Here is a 23,595-nt window from a genome sequence, read left to right as displayed (position 1 = left end):
TTGGATTGGATTGTATAGATTTCATTCTCATTAGGAAGGGAGCATTCCAATTCCAAGAGAACCCAAATAATTAATGAGCTCAGAGTAAACACTAACTGTAACTGTCTGTAAGAATATGACATATGGAGATTGGAGGGAGAGAAAAGCAGGTTAGTCTGTTGGAATACGTTTTCATTGATCTTATCCAGAAGAAGCAAGGCGAGGTGGGCGTATGACCACACAAAGAAAAAAGGAGACAGCAATGGAAGGCCCATCCATCCATCCATCCATCCAACTCTATTTCACTAAAATAGTACTACTAGTATCGAGTAAAGGTCATTAAAATCAGAGACTCTATACAAGAATACGACACCAGAGAGGGAATATTGTAGTAATGAAGGTGGCCATTGCATAGCCTATAAACAAACATACAAAACTTACCAAATCAAGATTCTTTCTTCTGTTCTGTTCTTCAAAATTCAATTATGATGATCAGGCTGTGAATATGGGAGACATAAATACTTGGTCGTATAACCAACAGGAATAATAATTCCTTCCCTCCCTCGGCTCCATCACATCGACATCCTCACTATCATGTATGTAGAGTTTACTACAGTCAATTAATAACGTTTGCAACTCTAGATTCTTTGCCGGCAGCACCCAAAATTGCTCTCTCAACTCAACAATATCATCATATCATATCATATCCAAATGCTGGCAAACGCCTCTTCCTGAGCCCTTTTCTTGCTTAGTTCTATACTCCACCCACCAGCTCTCCCTGCCTTCTCTGCTCTCATTTTCATAGTTTCTTCATCTTCATATTCATGCCCTAACATGTCTGGCCCGGACCCAAGAGGAATTGGCTGAGGACCTACCCCAACTGGACGTGGCTGAGTAATTCCAGCCCCTGCAATTGCCGGTGCATACTGCCCCTGAGCAACACTGCTAGTACCCGCTTGGGAGCTTGAGGACTGCATTCCAGAAGAAAATATGCAAGGAAGCTCAATAAGATGAAATCCACTGAGTGCGAGACCAAACAGAATATATACACTCATATCATTGTAGCTCAAAGTCAAAACATGCCATCTGCATCAATGAGCTTAATCGACTTTCACAATTTCTTTCTCGTCAGGTAAAGTGAACATATACATTATATTTTAATGCTCACAAATTCACAAACAGGTTTCAGACATCCAAATCACTGCACTATCCGTTTATGGAAGACATGATTCTTTCTTTACTGTTAAAAATTTTTATTTGAATTTTTCAATGTTGGAACTAAGAGTGTCAGCAACAATGTGCCTTTGTATTGTTATATTTGTTAGATACAGAGAAACAGTTCTCTCTCTCTCTCTCTCTCTCTCTCCCCTACAGGTTGCATATGAGTCGGTTCATGCCATAACTATCTAGTCTTGTACCATTAAAAGGTCCTTACAACCGTCCAAAGTAAGGATATTTCAGTTCAAGGGCATAAACCGCTGATTTTTCATGTTTTGTTATAAAACAACAGGTAGTGTAACTTCCATCAGACTTGTAAAGCAACACATTAGCTGATAACCAATGTTCAGTAGTTCACAAGACAGAGCTAGAGAGACGTGCACTCAATAAAGATAAGGAGAATGGAGGCATGTAAAACTACTATAAATTCAATAAAGAAAGATAACAAGTACAATATAGAATTTCTTAAAACGAAATGATCAACTTACAGGATCAACACCCGTCTGAGGAAGTTGTCCTTTGCTTGCTGCCAAAGCAGCTGCATATTCCTCAGCCTATTTGACCAAGAAACACCATGGATGTGATGGAAACATGAAATACCAGGTCAGGTATGATAATATTTAGCACAGAACGACAGTTGTGTTCGGTTCTTTATGAGAGGAAATAGCAAACCTTGCGAGCTTGAGCAATCATGATTTGTTCAGCATTCTCTTTCTGGTACTGAGCAATTCTTGCTTCAATAGCAAGGACATCTATTCCTTCAACTAAATTCACGGCTGTATGCAAACACCAAATATTTATCTAAAGCCAATATACGAAAATGCATACCACATAAGAAAGTACTTACTCATGTCCTCGACTTCTTCCAAGTAGTCATTGTATTCCCTCAAGGATGGGAAATCCTCCTCTCTTTTATTAAATCTGTAAATTCAAGAAGCTAGGCGTAATAGCCTTCATCCAATATAAAGGCGTGAGAAGGACAAGAACTGAGACATATGACTGGGGTGTGGGCAAGGAAGTTCCAAATATTATTCCCCCAACATATTATTATTAAAAATTTTAAGGAAAAAGAATACTTTAACTGGAGCTTACATGCTTCTTATGAAGGTTGCTCATTAGATTCTTGGGAAATTCATCAATATAATTTCTCAAACTTTGATGCGTATGCTCCACAAAATTGATTTCTAAGCTTTCATTAACACATCTTAGATCAGAAACTCTAAAAAGAAATTGACACCCAAACTCTCAAAGTGTACACATTCTCATCACAAATCATCAGATAGCTTTTCCCTAAGTCAAATTAACCCCAATTTGTTTGCAGGAAATCAAAATATATAACCAAACTAAAGAAAGAGAGAAGTATAGAAAAAAAATAATGAAGACCAATTAAAGGGCGAAAGCTAGCATTCAGTTGATCTATTAAATTAGGCAACCCAATTAATAGAGAAGGAAATGAAGTTTCAACATTTTCAAGAGAAGCCAACATATGCAGGAACTTGAAGGTCATAGACCGTGCGTACATGTTTGCAATTCGCTTCCGAATGGCCATTTCTTTGGCAAAAGAATTAGTTCCAGAGGCCAACACCATCTTTATTGCACCAAGGGAAATGCTGTCGTCTTCCCGAGGGAAACTAGGCTACCACATTAGGACGGCAGTAGAGATTTATTTAAATTTTTTCTTCCTGCCAAAAAAAAAAAAGGAAGAGGAAAACCTTAATAAGGATGTTATATTTATAAATGCATGACTGTTAGAGCGATTAACGAGCCGAACCGAATAGAATTTTAGGTATTTGTGTTCGTTTGTTAAGCTTAACGAACAAGGCAGCTCGTTCATCTTATTCGAGCTCGGCTTGTTAAAAAATTTATCTATTTGAGCTCGTGTTCATATTCAACTCGATTAAACTCGTTCGAGCTTGCTTGTCTGAATTTTTTCTTTATTAAAACAAGCAAAAATTATTATTAAAATCAAAATAAAAAATCACACCATCTCATAACAAAATAAATTACAAATCACCTTTAAGATCGCATACAACCTCCAAAAATCACATGCAAAATAGCATAATTATACCGCCAAACTACAGACTACAAACATCTTAAACAATCAACAACTTCTCCCAATAAAATTGAACAAATAAAACCTTCACTAACGCAACATAAATCTTCAAAACATAATATAAATCATCAAATAAACCTTCACCAACTCAAATTTGATCCAACATAAAATAAAAACCCTTCATCCAACATAAAGTTAAAGAGAATTACTAATTGTCAATGTATGAAAAGAAAATGAAAATATAATCTATTCAAAACAAGAAGTCAAGACACACTATCCCACCAAGAATGCATCAAAGGATCACATTTTTAATGCCGAAAATCTGCAAATATTAAAAGTATATACATATGGTATCTGTATACCAAAATATTAATTAAATACAACTAGAGATCACAAGAAGAAAGTAAGTACCCAGAATAAGCTACCAAACCAATAATTTCATCAAAGGATTACACCTTTAGTCTTGAAAATCTGTAAATATAAATAGTATATACATATATTAGTATCTGTATATCTAAATATATATAAATACAACTATAGCTCAAGAGAAGAATGTAAATACTAAAAATAAACTACCAAACCATCATAGAAGGGTTATGCCCTCAGCCTTAAAAATCTGCAAAAATAATGATTTCAAATATCAATATATGTAAAATAAAAGTAAGTGGCTAAACTAGATACAACTATGAAATACAAATCTTAAAATTTTGATTCAATCTCACAATTAACAAATAAGATTCCCATCAAACTAATCAAATGATAACCATTGTAGGAACCGTAGATGAACCTTGTTGGATTGGTGTCGAGACATGGCTACAATTACAAAGTAAATAATATTAGACAAACAATATAATTTCTTTGTTTTCATTCATATTTTATTAACATAGAAATTTGAACAAAAATCTACAACATAGACGGACGACCATTATGCCATTTTCTGAACAAAATATAAATATATTTGCACCAACCATGGATACGCTACCCCGACCACGATTTTGGGTTTTAATCGCCAAAGAACTCGCCAATCGCATTGAGATCCCGTTGGGGAAGTAAAAAACTACATCCTACGAGTGCTTTAAGAGAATGTAAATCACTTATTGGAGGTGTTAACCTCCATAAATTTAACAACATGGAACACTATAAGACTGAAGCCTAACGAGTCGAGAACTTTCAATACAAAAATCTCAACGCTTTAAATGAAAATAAGGAAAACATACCGGAAAATTCGACGCCCGGTCGGGTGTTGGACGCCGCGCGGTTGAGGAAGAGGGCGGCGTCGGAGTCGGGGTGAGGCCGTGAGGGAGAGAAGCGGCTCGAGTAAATTAGGTTTCAAATTTGGCTGTGTTTGTTCGTGCGATTTTCACATTATTTTACTGTGCGTTCACCATTCGAAAACCAAACCTACAAATCCTACCCCACCACTACCGCAGAGGAAGAATCAGAAGGGGAAAAAAACAAAGAGAAGTAAAGAAAACGAACTCACCGATGTTCCAGCGGGCGGCGGAGGCACAACGTAGAAGAAGAAAGAGGGAAGGAGAAGGACAGAAGAGGATGCGAAGAAGAAAGAAAGAAAGGGAAAGCCCAATTCACTAATTAAATGGGCCGATGCTGAATCAAGTTGGGCTGACTGTAACATTTCAATACTTTTGAATAATAATAATAATATTAGTAATGACAAGGAATGATTGAATTTTGAAAGCATATATATTATTGGAAGAATGATGTACGTGTGAATGTTGAATGGACACAATTACTTATATTAAATGAGTGGGGATGACAAGACAAGGTAGCATTCTAAATTGAATGTTGGATCTGAAATAAAATCATCTTGTTTAGAGAATGAATGATACATAATACTAATAATACTTTCTTGTATGAATGAAAGAATCATAATTAGGAAGGTGGGTGAGTGTCAACTTCGGACAGGCAGGCCAAATTGTTGCTCAATTAGGGTAAGTCGTTTACAAGCTTTCCACCCCATTAATTAGTTACTTCATCCTATTTCTATCTTAGACCCAACCTACCATCATTATATATGATTATCACTGGGAATTGGATTCCTCTTCTCTTCTCGAACTAAAATCTCAAAAGAGACTCTCAGATCCACTTGATTTCATTATCTCCGCATTGATATTTTATTTTATTTTTTTAAAAAAGAGTGAGTAGTGATGGTGTCAAATCTAATCTAATCTAGATGTGTGTTCCACTAGTAATTCGGGTTGACTCGCAGTCAACTGCTGCGCCCCACACTCTGAATTCCCAGTAACAATTTATTTATTGGTGTCTGCCACAGTTAAATCCCACAACCTAATTAAACAAAATATTCAGGCCACTAAAGAAAACTGTATGACGTAAGAATGTTGGAAAATATCTCCAATTATATAATAGAGTTAAATAAATGATATATGTTGGTAATGTGCGCAAAATTAATTATTAAAGTCGATTTGCAGCACGTACGTACGGCTTTACCTTTGTCCAATTAGTGATCGATGCCTAGCCTGATGCATCATCGATCAGTATACTTAATTTCAAAACGCATATATAAATGTAAACAAACAAGCTTGGCGACAAAAATAACCAAACATCACTTGTCCTAAATTTGTATTATTATCTTTTTCCAGCTAACCCATCCCAATAATTAATATATAATCAATCAAAATCACCAATTGGCTTTTCTTCTTTTTGTGCTCTTTGCTTTGGTGTGTCTGCATTGCATGTGATTCCAATACTCGAATTCCCAATATAATATTCATCCTATTCGTATTTGCCATTAATTTACCTCAACCATACGTAAATTAAACATATCACATATATAGATATAGATATAGATATAGATATAGACGCATACATACAGCTCATGGTGTCTGTACTCAGATTTTCATCGTCACATACACATATAAATATATATACTTATATGCATCATGATATGTGCATGATAGGTCTCCTTATCTTCTCTCTGTCCGTCTTTTGTCTTTTGTCTAATCATTTAGCTCCTCCTCCACTCACCTTTCACATTCCATGAACAAATTAACAAATCCCCATTAATTAATGACCCTCCCTTCCTTCATACTTCGTATTCATCCTCCTCCCATCTCTTTCGGAGAAGAAATCAATAACCAAAGGTTTCTTTAACCCCCACCCCACCACCCCCCCGTTTTCTTTTTCTTCCACTTCACAGTTTGGAGGATTAATAGCTAATTAATTCTTGCTGCTTTTATGACCCTTTGTGGGATTTATTCAGTATCTCAACGAGTTTACATATTCTTCTTGAGTTCTTGTACATCCTAAAGATTCCGAAGCTGTTGGCGATTCCTGGGAGAAAAAGCTTGAGCTTTTATTTAGTGTTGGAGCTTCGTTCTAATCGATAACAGACCGGAACTTTTTTCTGCTCAGGTAATTGGGTTTGTTTTTTCTGCTTTTTTTATAACTAATTTAGGAGAAGCTATGAGCATGTAATCTGAGTGTCTCTGCATATATGCTGCTTACTTGCAATCTCAGACTCTCCAATTAGTTCAACAACCATGATATGATTAATCCAGATTGATAGCTATTTTCGCCTGTTCTTTAGTCCAGTTGAGTTGGAGTTGCTTTGAAGGGAGACATATTAGAGGGTTGCTTCGTTACGTAGTAATAATCCCCCAACTAAACATAAGCATCATACTCATACAGTTGGATTATCCCTGTCTTGCTGGAAGACCAGAAATCGAGAAATTAATATAATCATGTTTACAATTAATAGGAAGACATTCTGCTGTTACAATCATTTCTATATTAGTTAGCTCTGAGCTGGTTTTGTTTGTGCAATACTTGCAGATTAGAAAGTAGAATAGAATAACCCAATTTACGTATTTATTGCGGTGCAGTGGTTTTGTCTGCTACTGTAAGCACAACTGTAGGCTGTAGCTCAGCCAGGAATGGACGGACACCCATGACAATAATGGAGATCCTCAGTGGATATGTGTCTCCCTGTGAATAGACTCCTATGCCCCTACAATCTTCCCAAATGGCCAGACCGTCCGATTCATCTTCCCACCTAACTCTAATCATTTTCTTGATTTTCCTCCCCGGTTTTCAATTGTCGATCGGCCTGAAGCCGGAGACGACGGCTTTGCTGGAATTCAAGAAACAGCTCATCGATCCATTGAACTACTTGGAATCATGGAGAGATTCCGAATCTCCGTGCGGATTCTACGGAGTCACTTGCGATCCTGGGTCGGGTTTGGTGACTGAAATTTCACTGGACGGTAAATCCCTGTCGGGAGGGATATCGTCGTCACTTTCCCAGCTGCATAATCTCACTTCTTTGGTGATGCCTTCAAACAATCTGTCAGGGATTCTTCCAAGTGATTTGAGAAAATGCACAAACCTCAAAGTACTCAATTTTTCCGATAACTATTTGAATGGCAGCATTCCTGACATGTCCAACCTCTCAAACCTGGAGGTTCTCGACTTATCCGATAACAACCTTTCTGGAGAATTCCCGGGCTGGGTAGGAAATCTGACTCGCCTGGTTTATTTAGGTCTGGGTGATAACAATTTCGACAAGGGTGGAATCCCTGAATCCCTTGCTAATTTGAAGAACTTGTACTGGCTTTACTTGGCTAATTCAAACTTGAAGGGTGAGATCCCTGAATCAATCTCGGAATTGAAGGAATTGGGAACACTGGACATGTGCTTGAATAAACTATCAGGGGATTTCCCCAAGTGGATCATCAAGTTGAAGAAGTTGTTCAAGATTGAGCTTTATGGCAACAATTTGGCAGGTGAAATCCCACCGGGACTCGCAGATTTGACCCTTCTTCAGGAGTTTGATATATCAGGAAACCAAATGCACGGAACAATCCCCAACGGGATTGGCGATTTGAAGCAACTGACTGTATTTCAATTATACAAAAACAACTTCTCTGGAGAAATTCCAGCTGGTTTTGGCAGCATGGAGCATCTCATTGCCCTTTCTGTGTACGGAAACAGGTTTACAGGAGAGATTCCACAGAATCTCGGCCGCTTCTCCCCGCTGAGCAGCATCGACATTTCAGAAAACAAATTCTCCGGACCATTTCCCAAGTACTTGTGCCAGAATAGGAATCTGATTAATTTGCTTGCTTTGGATAATAATTTTTCAGGCGGTTTTCCAGAGACTTACGCCGAATGCCGTTCTCTCCAAAGATTGAGGGTTAGCAAGAATCACCTTAATGGAGTGATTCCTGATGGAGTTTGGGCACTTCCTGATGTGCAGGTGATGGATTTCAGTGATAATGAATTCACTGGAGGGGTATCACCGGGGCTTGGGGAATCCCTGCGCCTGAATGAGCTAACGTTGTCCAACAACAAGTTTTCAGGAGAGCTGCCTAAAGAGATTGGCAAACTTGCACAGATGCAAAAAATTTACTTGGACAATAATAGTTTCTCCGGGAGAATCCCATCAGAGATTGGGGCTTTGAAGCAGATAACATCTCTGCATTTGGAAGGAAATGCTTTTGTTGGATCGATACCTTCGGAATTGGCAGACTGCAAGAATCTGGTGGATTTGAATCTTGCTTCGAATTCTCTCAGTGGTGGTATTCCTGCTCGTTTCTCTGAAATGACCTCGCTGAACTCATTGAATCTTTCAAGAAACCATCTCACGGGATCAATTCCAGGAAACTACGACAAGCTGAGGCTGTCTTTGGTTGATCTGTCGAATAACTTCCTGTCAGGGAGAGTGCCACCATATTTTCTCAGAGTGGCTGGCCATGAGGCATTGGTTGGAAACAACGGTCTCTGCATCGACGACAATGGCAGCAGAAGACAGCTCATAAACTCAGGATTGAGAATCTGTGATGCCAAGAGTGATGGCAAGAGTTTCATGAAAGGGAAAGTAGCTCTGTTCTCTGTTATAATGGTGGCTCTGGTGGTCGTTTTAGGCGGTTTATTGTTCGTTAGTTACAGGAGCTTCAAGCAAACTCATGAAGTAACACAGAATCCGGGAGGTGGAAAGGGCTTAGATGCAAACTGGAAGCTCGAGAGCTTCCAGAAGGTGGAGTTTGATGCTGAGGAAATATGTGATCTACCGGAGGATAATTTGATCGGTAGTGGAAGCACCGGGAAAGTTTATCGCCTGGATTTGAAGAAAGGATGTGGAACAGTCGCGGTGAAGCAGCTGTGGAAGGGAAACACGGTGAAGCTCATGGCAGCAGAAATGGACATCCTGGGAAAAATCAGGCACAGGAACATAGTAAAGCTGTATGCCTGTCTGATCAAAGAAGGTTCAAACTTTCTGATACTTGAATACATGGCGAATGGCAATCTTTACCAGGCGCTGCATCGAGAAATTAAAGTTGGAAAGCCAGAGCTGGATTGGTACCAAAGGCATAAAATTGCGCTTGGGGCAGCAAAAGGGATCGCATATTTACACCACGACTGCAGCCCGCCAATTATCCACAGAGACATCAAGTCGACCAACATATTGCTTGATGAGGATTACGAAGCAAAGATTGCTGATTTTGGCGTGGCAAGAGTAGCTGATCTGGTCTCTCCTGGAGGATCAGATATGAGCTCTTTTTCATTCGCTGGCACTCATGGCTACATTGCACCTGGTAAGTTAATCCTCAAGAAACTCAGTTCGTGTTCATTAGCTACATTTCGTGACACTCATAGACTAGCGTGCGCAGAAATGGCCTACTCCCTCAAGCTTACTGAGAAAAGCGACGTGTACAGCTTTGGTGTGGTGCTGCTGGAACTGGTGACAGGAAGGAGGCCGATAGAGGACGGGTATGGGGAAGGGAAGGACATCGTGTACTGGGTTTCGACTCATCTGAACAGCAGGGAAAGCGTGGCGAAAGTCCTCGATCCCAAAGTAGTTCCGGAGCTAGTGGAGGAGAGCATGATAAAGGTGTTGCGGATTGCTACACTCTGTACTACTAAGCTTCCAAATTTGAGGCCGAGCATGAAAGAAGTGGTGAAAATGCTGACTGATGCAGAGGCTGAGACTGAGCACTGCTGCAATAATTCCAAGGAAGATGGAAAGCCCCCATCACCCTCAGCTATGTTAATCAATTCTTCACTTCACGACGTGTAATTTGATCAGTTATTAATCATGCAAGTCAAGACAACAATTGAAAGATGTATGTATGTATGTATGTAATGTCACTCAGTTAAGTTCAGGGGAATCTATCTTGTATTGGTAATTTGACTAATCAATCAATAGTGTGGCCTGCCCTCCCTGATTCTAGTGAAAATATCAACAAACTGATGGGTGGTTAAAATAAAACAGTGGAATTTGGAACACCAACGGCAACTTCTGTTGCAATGAGGAATGAACCCCAATTCAATTTTTTATTTATCTTACAGCTAGTTACATATATTAATGTTTTTAATTTGGTGGTTGATTAGGTTTAGTTGGTGTGCATTTTCAAATGATTTGAAACCCCTCCCTTTGCTTATCCATCAAATTTTCAGGTTGAAAGGGTGCAAAGGACCTTTTCAAATGATTTCAAACCATCTGATGGGAGCGAAGGAGGGAGTATCGATCTAAAGTCAATATCAACTTCAACCTCAACATTATTTTTGAACATTTTTAGTACGATCAGAAGTCGGTTGTAACACGTCATGGGATGGGATCAAGTGTGATACTATTATTGTATATTATTAGTTATTATTTGGAATTTTGCTGAATATTGCCAGGTCAAATTAGACCAACCTAAGGTAGCTGTTATTCACAAGTCAAAGCTCACTATGGCAAGACCGGATCTCGCTTCGCCTCGGATACATCAGATGATCGAGAGTTCGTACGTATACTGAAGGAGGGAAGGGAAATTGTCTCGTCTCCTTGGTTTCCTTCCATGGTTCAGATTCAGATTCTTACAATGTAATGCATGAAAAACAGACCAGACATGACAAAGACGGGAGAAGTAGTATGTTTCATTCCGCCTGTGGTGGTGTTTGACTACGCGCTCCCTCCCTCATTCATCAGCCCATATATTCTTCACATTCTTTTTTTGTATTCATTTGGGGGACTGAGTCTTTGGTCTTTACACTTGCTGTAAACCGCGTACGTATTTCCCTTTCCCTTTCCCCGTGGATTCTTCCTCTGATCTTCCCTCACCTTCCTTAAAACTCCTTTCCTTTTTCTAATCATTCTCCTATTAATTATTATTGATTGTTTTGCTTCTCCCTCCTCCTCCTCCTCCTCCACCTGTCCAGACCACCACCATGAGATCAGTAGCTTCTTGGATACCATTTCAATGGCTGCTATTCCTTGTGTAATTGCTTCTCCCTTTCTGGTTCTGCTTCTGGCTCTTTCCCTCGTCTCCCTCTTTCCCTCCCTTCATTCGCTTTCCACTGTTGCAATTTCTGAGAATAATATTCACAACCAGACATTGGTGTGCGCACTCACCCGACCAGGCTCTAATTCTTCCCTACTTTGCAGAAGCTTCCCTCAGGGAATTCAGATTCCTCTTTATCCTCCATTCGCATCAATTTCTGGGATTGTGGGCGGCAATGGTTTCCTCTGTGCCATGAGTTCATCACGTTCTTCTTCATCCTCTGTCATGGTTTGCTGGAGGTTTTCGCTTCTGGGAAACAACGCGGCTTACAAAAGGATTTACACAGGCCCTGTTTTGAAGGAATTGCAGTCTGGAAACTCCCATATTTGTGGTCTCGTCAATACCTCAAACTCCCTCCAATGCTGGCAATGGCGCAATCACAACTTCCCTACACAGAATCTCTCCTCGAGCCTTTCCGTGGGAGAGGACTTCGTCTGCGGTTTGTCAGACTCCCAACAAGTCAGATGCTTTTCGACAAGCCCCAACAATGCCGTCACAGTAAATGTCCCCAAGGGAAGAAGTTTCAGCAAGGTCGGAGCCGGATTCCGACACGCCTGTGCAGTATCCTTTGACGGCAGTTTAGAGTGTTGGGGCAGCACGATCGGCGAAACGCCGCCACAGGGTTTGTTCTCATCAGTTGCCTCTGGGGAGAATCGTAGCTGTGCAATTAGGTCCATCGATGGAACAGTGGTTTGCTGGGGAGAAAATGGGTTATTCAGGCTGCCTGAATCGCTGAGGAATGAGCCCTTTATCGCCCTCGAAGCCAAAAGAAGGGTCTTTTGTGGCGTTGCTATGTCCAACTATTCTCTCTTCTGCTGGGGCGACGACAACACCTTCTATTCCAATATGTTGGTGTTCGGTGATATTGTTCCGGGTGCTTGCACAAGCCACTGTGCTTGTGCCCCTTTACCCAAGTTTGCTGAATACTGTCCCCAAGGACAAATGATATGCCAGCCTTGTCTGCCACGAGAGCCTGCCGAACCACCGCTGCTGCCGCCATCACCACAACCACCACCGCCACCACCACCGCCAGGACCCAAGGGAAAATGGGATCGCAAGATGGTGGCCTTTATGGTTGTGGGCTGTTTCGGAAGCGTCTCATTATTGGTCATCTTGTGTGTATTCCTGTTCCCCCGGTATGTCAAGATCAGAAGCACCCGGATTCATGATTCGGGCCGCCTGGAAGAAGGAGAAGGCGAAGGGGATACCGCGCCACAGAGTGGCCGAAGAGCTCAGCCTCAGTCGAGCCTGCCACAATTGGAAAAGAAGCTCAGCCATTTGATCAGTATGGGGAACGGCGGCCATCTGGAAGAGTTTACACTGGAAATATTACTCGAAGCCACAGATAACTTCTCAGAGGACCGCAAGATTGGGACCGGCAGCTTCGGATCAGTCTACCATGCTAAGTTGGAAGACGAGCGCGAAATTGCAATCAAGAGAGCTGAAAACACAGCATCCTCATCGCTTGCCGGGGCCGGCAAGCGCGGCCTAGAGGATAAGGACAGTGCATTCTTGAACGAGCTCGAGTTCCTGTCCCGCCTGAATCACAAGAATCTTGTAAGGTTGTTGGGCTACTGCGAGGACAGCAATGAGCGAGTGCTGGTCTATGAGTACATGGACAACGGCACACTTTACGACCATCTCCACAAGCTAGAAACCTCCCCATTGATGTCATGGGCTACAAGAATTAAGGTAGCACTCGATGCAGCGCGAGGGATTGAGTACCTCCATGAGTATGCTGTGCCGCAGGTCATACACCGAGACATCAAGTCCTCCAACATCTTACTCGATGCCACATGGACTGCCAAGGTGTCCGACTTCGGCCTCTCCTTGATGGGTCCGCAAGATGAAGATGTTCACATGTCATTGCGCGCAGCAGGGACAATGGGGTACATGGACCCCGAGTACTACAGACTGCAGCTGTTAACAACCAAGAGCGATGTTTACAGCTTCGGTATAGTGCTGCTGGAGCTGCTCTCTGGATGCAAAGCAATTCATAAGAATGAGAATGGTGTGCCAAGAAATGTAGTGGACTATGTTGTACCTTACATAATCCAGGATGACATACACAGGGTATTGGATCAGAGGGTGCCCCCGCCAACACCGTTTGAGATCGAGGCAGTGGCCCATGTAGGATATTTGGCTGTGGACTGTGTGATGCCGGAGGGAAGAAACAGGCCAACAATGAGCGAGGTCGTAAATGGCCTAGACAAAGCTTTGGAAGTGTGCTTGGCACCCCAAACTTTGTCTCGGTCCACCAGTAGCTCATCTTTGTAGCATTGTAAAGTTAAACAAATCCCACAAAATTCATTTCATTTAACAATTGGAGCAACATATTTAGAGAATAGGAGTATATATTTGAGACACCTTACTAAATGCACAAATAGCTTCCGCATGTATTATTGATGAACTCATTCCAATTTTGCATAAAGTGACACATTCGTGTACAATGGGGAGGTATTCTTTGTATTCCCTCGACATCTGATCAATGAAACATGTTTACCTCCGGCTTTGCAGTAACTCCGTTATTATCCGCACTTCCTAATTGAGCTTGTGCTATGTGGAGAGTGAATCAAATGTGGTCTCCTTTTTCTTAATAAGCTCTGTCAAAATACTGTCAATTTCAGCAAAGACCTCTTCTTTGGGAAGACTTCCATCCACCTGCAACCAAAGGAAAGAATGCATAATACGTATATGTTTCCAACCATCAGAAAGTGAACAACATCAGCAATTGCAAAAAGGGAGTATATATTTACGTACTCTCACTGTTATGTTTTCATACAAGGATAGCACTGCTTCCACATTACTGTTATGAGTGAGCAGACGCAACTTAACCTGAATTAGAAGAGATCATTACCAACATACCAAATCAGAGTTGCGGGCTAAATAACATTCAGAAAGATAACCATATTGGTTCTGATACTTTTCAAATAGAAGAGTAAAGCAAATGTGCCTTTTCTTCAGTGTCGTCAAACCGTTGAGTCAATCTTGCAGCAATTTCTTCAGTTTCTGGAGGTGAGTATTTAAGATGATATATCCTCCCCGTAACAGGATCTAGTCTTCGGCCAACAACTCTCTCAACAAGGATGTCTTCAGGGACCTTTCAGCAAATTGTTGTTTTGTGTAATGCATTTAGTTATTTCAACTAAAGGTAAATCAAAAAAGTGAGAATAATACAATTACAGACCTATGTTGTGAAACAATCCAAAAGGATTCAACAAAAGGGAATGAATCATTCATGTATTATTCAATACCAAGACCAACAGCAGAAACTCACTTCAAGAAGAATGAATGCATCTGGTTCAAACCCAAATGTCTTGAGACCAGTAGCTTGGGATACACTCCTTGGATATCCATCCAAAAGCCACCCATTCTCTAGACAATCTTGCATTGATAAACGTTCCTTTACCATCTACCGTTGAAGAGCAACAGATAAGTGTGAGCATTGTGTATCTTTTACCACCAACCCATTGGAGTTTATACTAATATTATACTAAGAAGGCACAAACCTACCACAACAACTATTTCATCTGGGACGAGCTGCCCCTTCTCCATAAATTCCTTGGCTCGTTTCCCATTCTCTGTTCCAGCAGCAATTTCAGCCCTGAGAAGATCTCCAGCAGCTACGTGCACTAAATCAAACTGCAAGAGAAAATTATGCGCTTGGCCATATGATTTACAAACTAGGAATATAAACAAGAGCAAACAAAGAACAACAATTTATCACTAGGAGTTTTATCATATCTTTTACCTTATTTGAATCTAGAGCGTTAAGGAAATGATAGTAACCTATTTTAATAAGCTACTATTATACTTGAAAAAAAAAAAGTTGCACCAAGAATTCCTGCAGGAATAGGCCTTAATTCCATGTGTCTGGCAATTATTTAAGATTAGTAATCAATTTAGAGAAAATAAAACAAGACACTAAATATCTTCGTACGCAATATCAATATCAAATAACCTGAGAACATACTAATTTCTCATCAGCTCCATAAAAATAAGAATAAACTGAAGGACGAATTCTACTCATCAAAAAAGCATAAACCAGGATCTTCAACTAGCCACAAAAAAGAACTTGCCCGAAACATTCTATTCTATATTCTTAAATTGCAATAATTAAATCCAATGAACAAAATTTGTTACCTTCTTAGTAATAAGTTCGCATTGAGTTCCCTTGCCAGAAGCAGGAGCTCCCGATATCATTACCTTCAAAGGCTCAGAATTTCCCCCTGACGCAAGAGCCTGCCGAGAGAGGACAAAATCAAATCCAATGAAGAAAATACATTACAAAAGTTGCTATTATTCATACTCCACTCCTAAAGGGAACATCACCATAAAATCATGAGCAACTTTCGATTTCCTAAAATAGTTGTTGTCCGACAGATTCTGGTCTAGATGAAGAGGAAAATGGGGGGGCTTTGATTTAAATGACGAAACTCTTGAAGCAGGAAGAAGGTCATTGGGAGAGGGACGCCGGGGCTTGGTTGAATTGATGGATGCAGATGGAGAAGCCAGAGCATAACAGCTGCAAGAAGCCATATTTTCCTGCCTCGAAGCGTCCTTCCACGATTTCACTTCCTGCCGAAATCTACGATGCTCCGATGGATTCCACGAGAAAAGGACGGGGAAGGAAAGGACCAAGAATCGAACTTCGGTGACGCCGTAGGGTAATTTGACGGCCAGATTAGGTGGGAACCGGTCCACCTTGACCGTCGACTACAATTGGCCGGTCCTTACCCAACCGGGTCGCACTAATAAAATTGCACTCGTAAATATAAAACGTAAAAATAATAATAAAAAGTACATTTTCCTCATTTGATATATCAACGGTGGAGTTAAAATAACTATTTACACTCAATTAAATGATCAACTTAATCCACCCCACCTGTTCCACGACCATGTATTTATTTGGCGATGACAAAACCCACCGGCTATGAAAATTCAATTTTGTGGCAGCCCTAACCAGCGACTATGATGAGATCGAGCCGCACCAGGTCATTGATCCCCTCGCCGTCCACCGCGCCAGCTGCAGCCACGGCGACCGCCACCGTAACCCTTGAGAATGCTTCGTCATCTTCTGATCAGCAGCCGCAAATTACCGATTCTTTGGTGTTGAAGCTGAAGCCTCCGAGAAAGAGGGTGTCGTGGAAGGAAGGGACGGTGGACAACGAGTTTATGAATAAGAAAAGCTCGAAGAAGTGCTGTATTTTTCACAAGGAGAAGCCCTTCGACGAGGATGATTCCGGTTCGGAGGGCGAGGGCGACGGCTGCTGTCACGATCGCGAGAGTGGTGGAAAATATAATCATGATCGGAACAATCACAATCATGGCGGCGAGGGAAACTGTTACCGTGTTCCATGAGTGAATCTTTAGTGGATTAGTTATGGTCGATCTCATTAGATTCTTGTAATAGTTTAATGGACTTTGAGTTCGGTTCATTACCATATTGGTGATCTTTGGTGGCTATCTGTAATTGTTGGAGTTTGATCACAGTACAAAAAAATGGGATATACTATAATTGGAATCATTGATCTTTTTACCTGTCTTGAGTCTTCAGGTCCTGCAAACAAGATTCAAATTCCAATGGTGTTGCTTGAAAATGATTGTATGCCATGAGGGTGGTTTATTGATGAATTGGCTATTTATCCGATCCATTTGTTTCTTTCTATAAATGGTGCAGAATATAGACAACCTTAGTATGTGCAAGTAGTTGTATTCATATTCATATTGGTCTGGAAATCCGGCTGGTCTGGTTTGAGCTTGGTCCAAATTTTGCAGATTGTTATTTCTTATAAGGTAAATGTGCCATTTGGGAGGGAGCATATCCACACAAATGATGTAGTAGTAGTTAGAGCTTCAACTACAAAATGATGCATAAACCTACAATGTTCATAGATATTGCCCTTTCTCATTCTTCTGCCTTGATCTTCCATGAGATGAGACTGTTTACATGAGGATAACAGTGATTAGCCAAGGGTAGGGACCGTTGCTTTTCATCCTCAACCTTCCTCACAAGTTGCAAGCAGTAGTCGTAAACATACAGATCGTCATCCTTGCACCTGAAAATAATTTCACCGTAAATCCCCTTGCAATAAAGTGGAACCATACTCTGCCAGGAGCTTTCCACGCTGATGGTATACTGTTGTTCCCAAACACCATCACTTAAACTCCTCAAGATCCACACGATGATCCTGTCTGTGTCTTGTCGCGTCACAAAACCAAGAAAGCAGCTCATTTCAATGATCCGGTCATGAATTCCGCAACTACTTGGTAACGGGGTTTTGACAAACTTCTCATCATCAAGTGCCAATGACACCATATACTCATTAACATCAATATTTGGGATCCAATGCAGAGCTCCTATAGTGAAAACTGGCTGATAACCTAACCAACCAAATACTCCGAAAGCTGGTCCATCCACTGCTCTCCATCTCCATGATCCATTCCCGATGTCCATAATCTCACATTCAACATATCTTAACTTGTCCAGGAACAAGTGCACCAGTTTATACACCCCCAGCACATGGCAAAATGCCAAGCCGTATGATTCTTGATGTGGAGAAGACCTTGTTCCCAAAGGGATTGGTTTCAGCTCTCTAGTTACAGTGTTCATAAGGACCAATCCTCCGCTCTTCGTATGGTGTTCAAGAATGATCAAACCATTGCAGGTTGCCCTAATATTGCCCATACAAGATGTATTATACTCTTTAACTGTGCTTTTGCCATCTTTGATTTCTATGAACTTCATGTAGTACAGTCGAGGAGGGTCTATCAGCGGCCACTGGTGCACTGGCAAGGAAAGTAGCTCTGACACCTTGGATTCCACGGAGAAAATGGTTTTTGCAGACGGAAGGCAATTTCTGACCGGTGTCAAGAATACTAATCCCGTATCCGATCGTTTTAGATGAGCATGAATGAAGGAGGGACTGTTAACAATCCCATACCAGATCTTGCAAACAAACATGGATGCGTGTATGGATTCAAGTGGCAGCCGGACAATGGTGTTAAAAACACAGTCCTTGGGGAGATAAGACACAGCAACGAGACTAAGCTGCGTCTCTTTACCACAGTGATGTTTCTTCTGGTTTTCCTCAAGCTCCCTTTTCAACTTTGTTATGTTTTCAGCCATACTCGGTGAGCTTTGTACCTCAGTGACCTTTAACAAATGAAACAAAATTTAGCTTGGAGAAAATTAAACGCATATGTAGGGCTGTTCTTTTCTGATAATAAGTTCAGTCCAGGAAGGAAAATTTTCCATATTTAGAAACACATCGGGCAAATAGGCAGAAGGAAAATTGGAAGAGTAAAACAGAGCATGTGATCATAATTGCTCGCATCACGCCTTAGAATCTTTGAGACAACAGAGTTGTGGTGATGACTATACACGAAACTAAAATTAAAAAGATGAAAAGGAATTACCTTTCTGCAGGCAGCTTGAGATCATAAGAACAACGTGTGAACAAAGAATTAAGGAGTCTCCCGTAAATTTCGAGGTTGTTGCACAGAAGAAAGAAAGTAGATTATGTTTGTGTTTTGTGCGGTAGCGCCGAACCTCTCACTCTCTCTGGATCGGGGAATTGGCACAGCTTGAAGTTTTCGTCTTTGGATTGACTTGATATGGCAAGATGGCATGGGTCTTCCTTCCTTCAAGTTCAAGTTCTCTGCTATCCAGGATTCGGGTCATTCGGATCCGTTTTCAGTCCAAGGCCGGATCAAAGTGACTCATGCATTGGGCCGGAGCCACCTCAGCCAAGCTAGGCCGACTATGGTATAAAGTAGTCCAAACATTATCAATCATTTAAATACTTTTTCTTCTTCAAATGAAGACTGACTGTGTGAAGTCTTGGGATTCCAATTTCTGAGAAGGTATCTGATCTGATCTGATCTGATGAACCTGATAGATAGATAGATAGATAGATGTTGGGCATGGCCATGCCATGATATATATAATATATATATACACATACATACATACAAAGGCAGGCATGTGTGAAAATGAACCCAGACAGGCAACTCTCCCCTGCCCTTGCAAGAGTCAAGACATAACCCCCATCACATGTTACCTTAACTTACTCACACTGAAACTCGCACGTTTGTTCCTTCAATCGATCACCCACATGTCCATATCCCTCATTTATCTCAACTTCCAGTCAGTCAAACACCCCATTATGATATGAGATGATATGATGCTACTATTTATTATATAAGCTTCCAAGGGTTCTTTCTAGACCATCCCATCCCCAAGATTCATCATCTTCTCTTCTACCATCATTTGCTCCTCTGTTTCTACAACCAAAATGAGGAGGGGCGGCTACTCAAGAATTTCAAAGGACACCACAACAAGATCCAAATCTGTAGACTTTGCCGATCCATCTTTCTCACCACACATCTTCAAGTTCAAATCCCAGGAACCCAAACCTAGCACTGTAAAGATAACCAAAATGCAAAGATCCATTGCAGCAGAGGAACAATGCGACGCCAAGGAGGGAGATGGCAAGGTGCTGCAGTCTGTCCAAACCAATCAATGTTCCTCCACCCACTCTGGTCATTCTGATCACAAGCTGATTTCTGAGGGGGAAAGGCAGAGGCCCCCCTCCAAGTTTCAGACTTTTATTAAACGGTCATCTTCTGTCTCCGATGGCTATTCAAGAATCCATCACCAGTCCCTTTTTACTGCAGGAGACGATGATCGGAATGGAGCTGAATTTATTACACAACACCAACACCAACACCAAAAGAAGAACCGCAAGTTCCTTGAGGCATGCAGGCGTTTCTTTAGATTATAAACCTGTGTAGCAGTTTTCTGTAAGGAAACATACAGGCCTTCTATCACAGTGCCATAAATTTTTTTGTAGTAAATTTCAAGCAGGAAACAAAGAGGCTTTCCAATCCATGGTTTTCTCCCCTCAATACAATCAACTTTACAAATTGAGTTGTCTGATAAATTCCTGGCATGAGGGGATACTTTGTGTGTAAAGATCAGTGAAAATCATTGCTCAACGAGCTACTCACCATTCTTCTAGCAATCGAGTCTAGAAAGGACTCTACTACTACATCATATGATCGAATTACTAAGTGAACCATAAAAGCCTTTTGTTAAAAGCACAGATCAGTCTGCAGGTACACTATACTCAGGTACAAAACTTTGGAGACAACATCAATTTAGTATCCAATACTGAGCTAGTCTGTCTAGTATCTCTAGTAGCACAATCTTTTAGTACACTCCTGAATGCATATCATCAATCCAGCTGTAAAGAGTTGTCACTTAATCTCAAAGAAAATAAAACATAGTTACAACGGCACATTGCATAAGTACACCATAGGGACACCAGTGAAATCTCTTCACAACATGCGAATTCTTCATTAGCAACAAGCTCATTTCATGACCCCTTTAGATGTCTCCGTCCTTAGTCTTGATCAGATTGTACCTACAGGACAAGAATAACATTTAATGTTTGGTGACTCAAATCACATTGTCAGTTATAGACTTTCCTTACTATAAATATACCTGTGGTGCTTCAATGGTTAAAAATTCTGCAGAGGGAGCACTTGCTAATAAGAAGTGCATGACATTTCCAGGTAAGGCAATATGTGTAGCATCCTTGTGCTTACGTTTGACCGTTGCACAATCAGGCGAGAGTTTTGGTTCCTACACATGAAAAAGATATCAAATTAACTAAAAACCATAATCAATCAGATTCCAGTTTTATTATTGCTTTGTATGCATGCAATAATTTGGCTCCTGCAGAGTATTGCACTAATGTCCTGGTTTTAAAGGTTTGAGAAATATAATTTCCAATGGATAATTCGCACCCTTTCCCCACTAACAAAAGAAGTAAATAAAACAGGATCAAATCCAAGGATAAGTTGAGCACATTCAAGTTTTCAAGTACAACAAGTTGTTTAAGGCAAAAAATATATCGACTGTGATGCATTTGGTTTAAAAAATCAGATTACTACACACAGATATCAGAGAGAATACTTGTCCACTTGTATAATAATAAGTTGAAGGAACACATAAAACATATTATAATTTTGCTAGACTATGAAAATTCGGGCTTTAAAGAAATAAATTAATAATGAACCAACTAATACCTTAGAGCCATCAACCACCAAGACACAAGTAGATGCCCTCTCCAGCAACCTCACGACAGTCTTGATAGGTATGGTCTTCTCTTTATATTTTTTCTCAGCTGAGAACCTTATGTATCTCAAATTCTCAAAAATTAAGGGTGTGCGCAATTGTATATCAGGAAGGGCAGACAGAACCTAAAAATTAAAAATATATCAGTCGGTGACCATGCTTCAACAATTGTACTTACATTTTAAGAATTTACAATCTCACTTTTTTAACATAATTATGTGGGTTCTGTTCTGGAAGATTACAAAATGAAGTTTATAAGATAACATTTTCATTTACATTAGAAAAGCTCATTTTAACCAGGAAAATGTTTACAATTTTTCAGTATTGCTCATATACATAAATTACATACTCACCTCCTCATTCAGGTTTCAAATTTTCACAGCACAGATTATTGTTGAACATACGGCGGCAACACAATTCAATGATGTAATAATAATAACAAGAAAATAGACGCTAAAAATCATAATAGTCAAAGTACTAGCTGGTTTTAAGCATTTGGCCACAATACCTCGATTGCCTTCAATGATAAGGAGAGGGTTTTGACATTGGAAAGATTACCAAGCATGTTGAGGAAAACCTCTGAAGTTCTTAGCTTTCTTTCAGTTGTATTGACAGTGGAGCATGCTGTAGGACAGCAGAAGTCTATACAAGTATCATACAAAAAGTGCAAACCATCCTTGAAATTCACTCTGGCAAGATGCCCCTGAAGTTTAAAGAAATTGAGTTTAGGTGCATTCACATTGATCATTTGGTCATTGAAGTATCTCCAGGGACTCCTCCAATTCCGTATCTCTAAATTCTTAAGGTTCAAGCAATTCACATCCAAAACTTTCAGTTTATTCCCTGGCCTAATGCAGCACTTGCTCAGAACCAAAGTTTCCAGATTTGGACACCCCGAGAACACCTCACCATTGAAATTCTCATCAAAGAAGACAAATTTTTTCAGGCACAAGAGCTTTAAACTAGGCAAAGCAGCCGACTTTGGAAGTTGCATACAATAACTAGTAGCATTATGCAGATGTAGAGTAATTAAGGATGAGGAAGAAAGTAATAACTTGGGCAATGGAGCAGGCTTTTGTTTGACATAACCTCGGATTCTGAGATGCTGCACCTTGTGTCGTGCAGCGTATTCAATGGAATCCTTGAAGAATCCCAAATTCACGCTCTTGTGTAAAGAAAGCGTAAAAGAAATCAGATTGCTATGCTCCCGGCGTTTCAAAACATGGTTCACATATGACTCGAAAGAATCTACACTGGAATTGGTGCTTCGGGAAATATCATAGCCATCATAGAACCGCACAGTGTCTGTGTAAACTTCAGGTAACTTGAAATCCAGGCACTGCATCGAAGTCCATAGATGCTTGTAGCGCTTCGAGAGGACTGAAATTCTAACCACGGATTTTGTGTCGAGAAAAGAGAGTATATGAATCAGAATGCTGTCTGGTAGATAACTAAGTCCATCAAGGTCGTCTCCGTCGCCTTCTTTTTCTTGATTCTTTCTTAATCTCCTGATCTTTGACTCCATCTCCGACTTGATCAAGGTATTGGAACACGCGAGATGGGGCAATAAGATCGATCTCAAAATACGAATCGGGGGTACGACAAGGAATCGCATACAAAAGCAAACGAAATCGGCCAATCTTAGGTGGAATGAATAAAAACCTGAAGGTATTCCGATCGAACAAGAAATTGAGAGGTGCTGCTGAATGGGGTTTTTCTTGAAAGAGAAATCTTGCGGTGAAAGAAGGGTTACAGAGCCACAGCAGCAAAGTGCACTGGAGCTCACACTCCCGACCCCGACCCCGACCGCACTCTGCTCCCAATTTTCGGATATGTCATTATATAACATGTATATATTTAACTCACGCTTCTTCACTTTCAATTCACTACCATAACAT

At 40.6% G+C, this 23,595-nt stretch overlaps 7 protein-coding genes across 16 annotated transcripts; 3 read left to right on the top strand and 4 right to left on the bottom strand.

Annotated features, from left to right (window-relative positions):
* Positions 1-253: 253 nt before the first annotated feature.
* LOC127246457 (uncharacterized) lies at positions 254-4,871 on the bottom strand. Of its 10 annotated transcripts, none has more exons than XM_051267860.1 (10): positions 4,734-4,871; positions 4,468-4,671; positions 3,973-4,063; positions 3,827-3,866; positions 3,662-3,721; positions 2,718-2,879; positions 2,045-2,118; positions 1,870-1,973; positions 1,686-1,751; positions 254-950 (listed from the first exon to the last, which is right to left on the bottom strand). In XM_051267860.1, the coding sequence occupies exons 6-10, from the start codon at positions 2,783-2,785 to the stop codon at positions 681-683; spliced, it is 582 nt and encodes a 193-aa protein (XP_051123817.1). In that variant the 5' UTR covers positions 2,786-2,879; positions 3,662-3,721; positions 3,827-3,866; positions 3,973-4,063; positions 4,468-4,671; positions 4,734-4,871; the 3' UTR covers positions 254-680. The 10 variants fall into 10 exon arrangements, with proteins under 10 accessions (XP_051123817.1, XP_051123818.1, XP_051123819.1 ...); XM_051267861.1 differs by adding an exon at positions 4,219-4,323 and having other exon boundaries at positions 4,468-4,791; XM_051267862.1 differs by adding an exon at positions 4,219-4,314 and having other exon boundaries at positions 4,468-4,791.
* Positions 4,872-6,198: 1,327 nt separating this feature from the next.
* Positions 6,199-10,416, top strand: LOC127246470 (receptor protein-tyrosine kinase CEPR2-like). Its single transcript, XM_051267885.1, has 3 exons — positions 6,199-6,643; positions 7,114-9,825; positions 9,901-10,416. The coding sequence occupies exons 2-3, from the start codon at positions 7,233-7,235 to the stop codon at positions 10,305-10,307; spliced, it is 3,000 nt and encodes a 999-aa protein (XP_051123842.1). The 5' UTR covers positions 6,199-6,643; positions 7,114-7,232; the 3' UTR covers positions 10,308-10,416.
* An 849-nt stretch (positions 10,417-11,265) lies between these two features.
* Positions 11,266-14,073, top strand: LOC127246471 (serine/threonine-protein kinase-like protein CCR4). Its single transcript, XM_051267886.1, has one exon. The coding sequence runs from the start codon at positions 11,473-11,475 to the stop codon at positions 13,828-13,830; it is 2,358 nt and encodes a 785-aa protein (XP_051123843.1). The 5' UTR covers positions 11,266-11,472; the 3' UTR covers positions 13,831-14,073.
* On the bottom strand, positions 13,930-16,295 carry LOC127246474 (adenylate kinase, chloroplastic). The gene is made up of 7 exons (XM_051267889.1): positions 15,886-16,295; positions 15,697-15,795; positions 15,067-15,195; positions 14,831-14,965; positions 14,507-14,653; positions 14,314-14,388; positions 13,930-14,214 (listed from the first exon to the last, which is right to left on the bottom strand). The coding sequence occupies exons 1-7, from the start codon at positions 16,090-16,092 to the stop codon at positions 14,110-14,112; spliced, it is 897 nt and encodes a 298-aa protein (XP_051123846.1). The 5' UTR covers positions 16,093-16,295; the 3' UTR covers positions 13,930-14,109.
* Positions 16,296-16,411: 116 nt separating this feature from the next.
* Positions 16,412-17,092, top strand: LOC127246475 (protein phosphatase 1 regulatory subunit INH3-like). The gene has a single exon (XM_051267891.1). It carries the CDS (start codon positions 16,525-16,527, stop codon positions 16,912-16,914), a length of 390 nt encoding a protein of 129 aa, XP_051123848.1. The 5' UTR covers positions 16,412-16,524; the 3' UTR covers positions 16,915-17,092.
* A 214-nt stretch (positions 17,093-17,306) lies between these two features.
* Positions 17,307-19,197, bottom strand: LOC127246473 (F-box/kelch-repeat protein At3g06240-like). The gene is made up of 2 exons (XM_051267888.1): positions 18,973-19,197; positions 17,307-18,709 (listed from the first exon to the last, which is right to left on the bottom strand). The coding sequence occupies exon 2, from the start codon at positions 18,680-18,682 to the stop codon at positions 17,462-17,464; it is 1,221 nt and encodes a 406-aa protein (XP_051123845.1). The 5' UTR covers positions 18,683-18,709; positions 18,973-19,197; the 3' UTR covers positions 17,307-17,461.
* Positions 19,198-20,629: 1,432 nt separating this feature from the next.
* On the bottom strand, positions 20,630-23,512 carry LOC127246472 (putative F-box/LRR-repeat protein At4g15060). The gene is made up of 4 exons (XM_051267887.1): positions 22,206-23,512; positions 21,649-21,822; positions 21,062-21,202; positions 20,630-20,981 (listed from the first exon to the last, which is right to left on the bottom strand). The coding sequence occupies exons 1-4, from the start codon at positions 23,310-23,312 to the stop codon at positions 20,961-20,963; spliced, it is 1,443 nt and encodes a 480-aa protein (XP_051123844.1). The 5' UTR covers positions 23,313-23,512; the 3' UTR covers positions 20,630-20,960.
* Positions 23,513-23,595: the final 83 nt, after the last annotated feature.

This window comes from Andrographis paniculata, unplaced genomic scaffold (genome assembly GCF_009805555.1).
Source record: "Andrographis paniculata isolate CXL003 unplaced genomic scaffold, ASM980555v1 Contig30END, whole genome shotgun sequence".
Lineage (NCBI taxonomy): Eukaryota > Viridiplantae > Streptophyta > Magnoliopsida > Lamiales > Acanthaceae > Andrographis > Andrographis paniculata.
The sequence above is the reverse complement of the archived record's forward strand: the minus strand, read 5'-3'. Positions and strand labels throughout refer to the sequence as shown.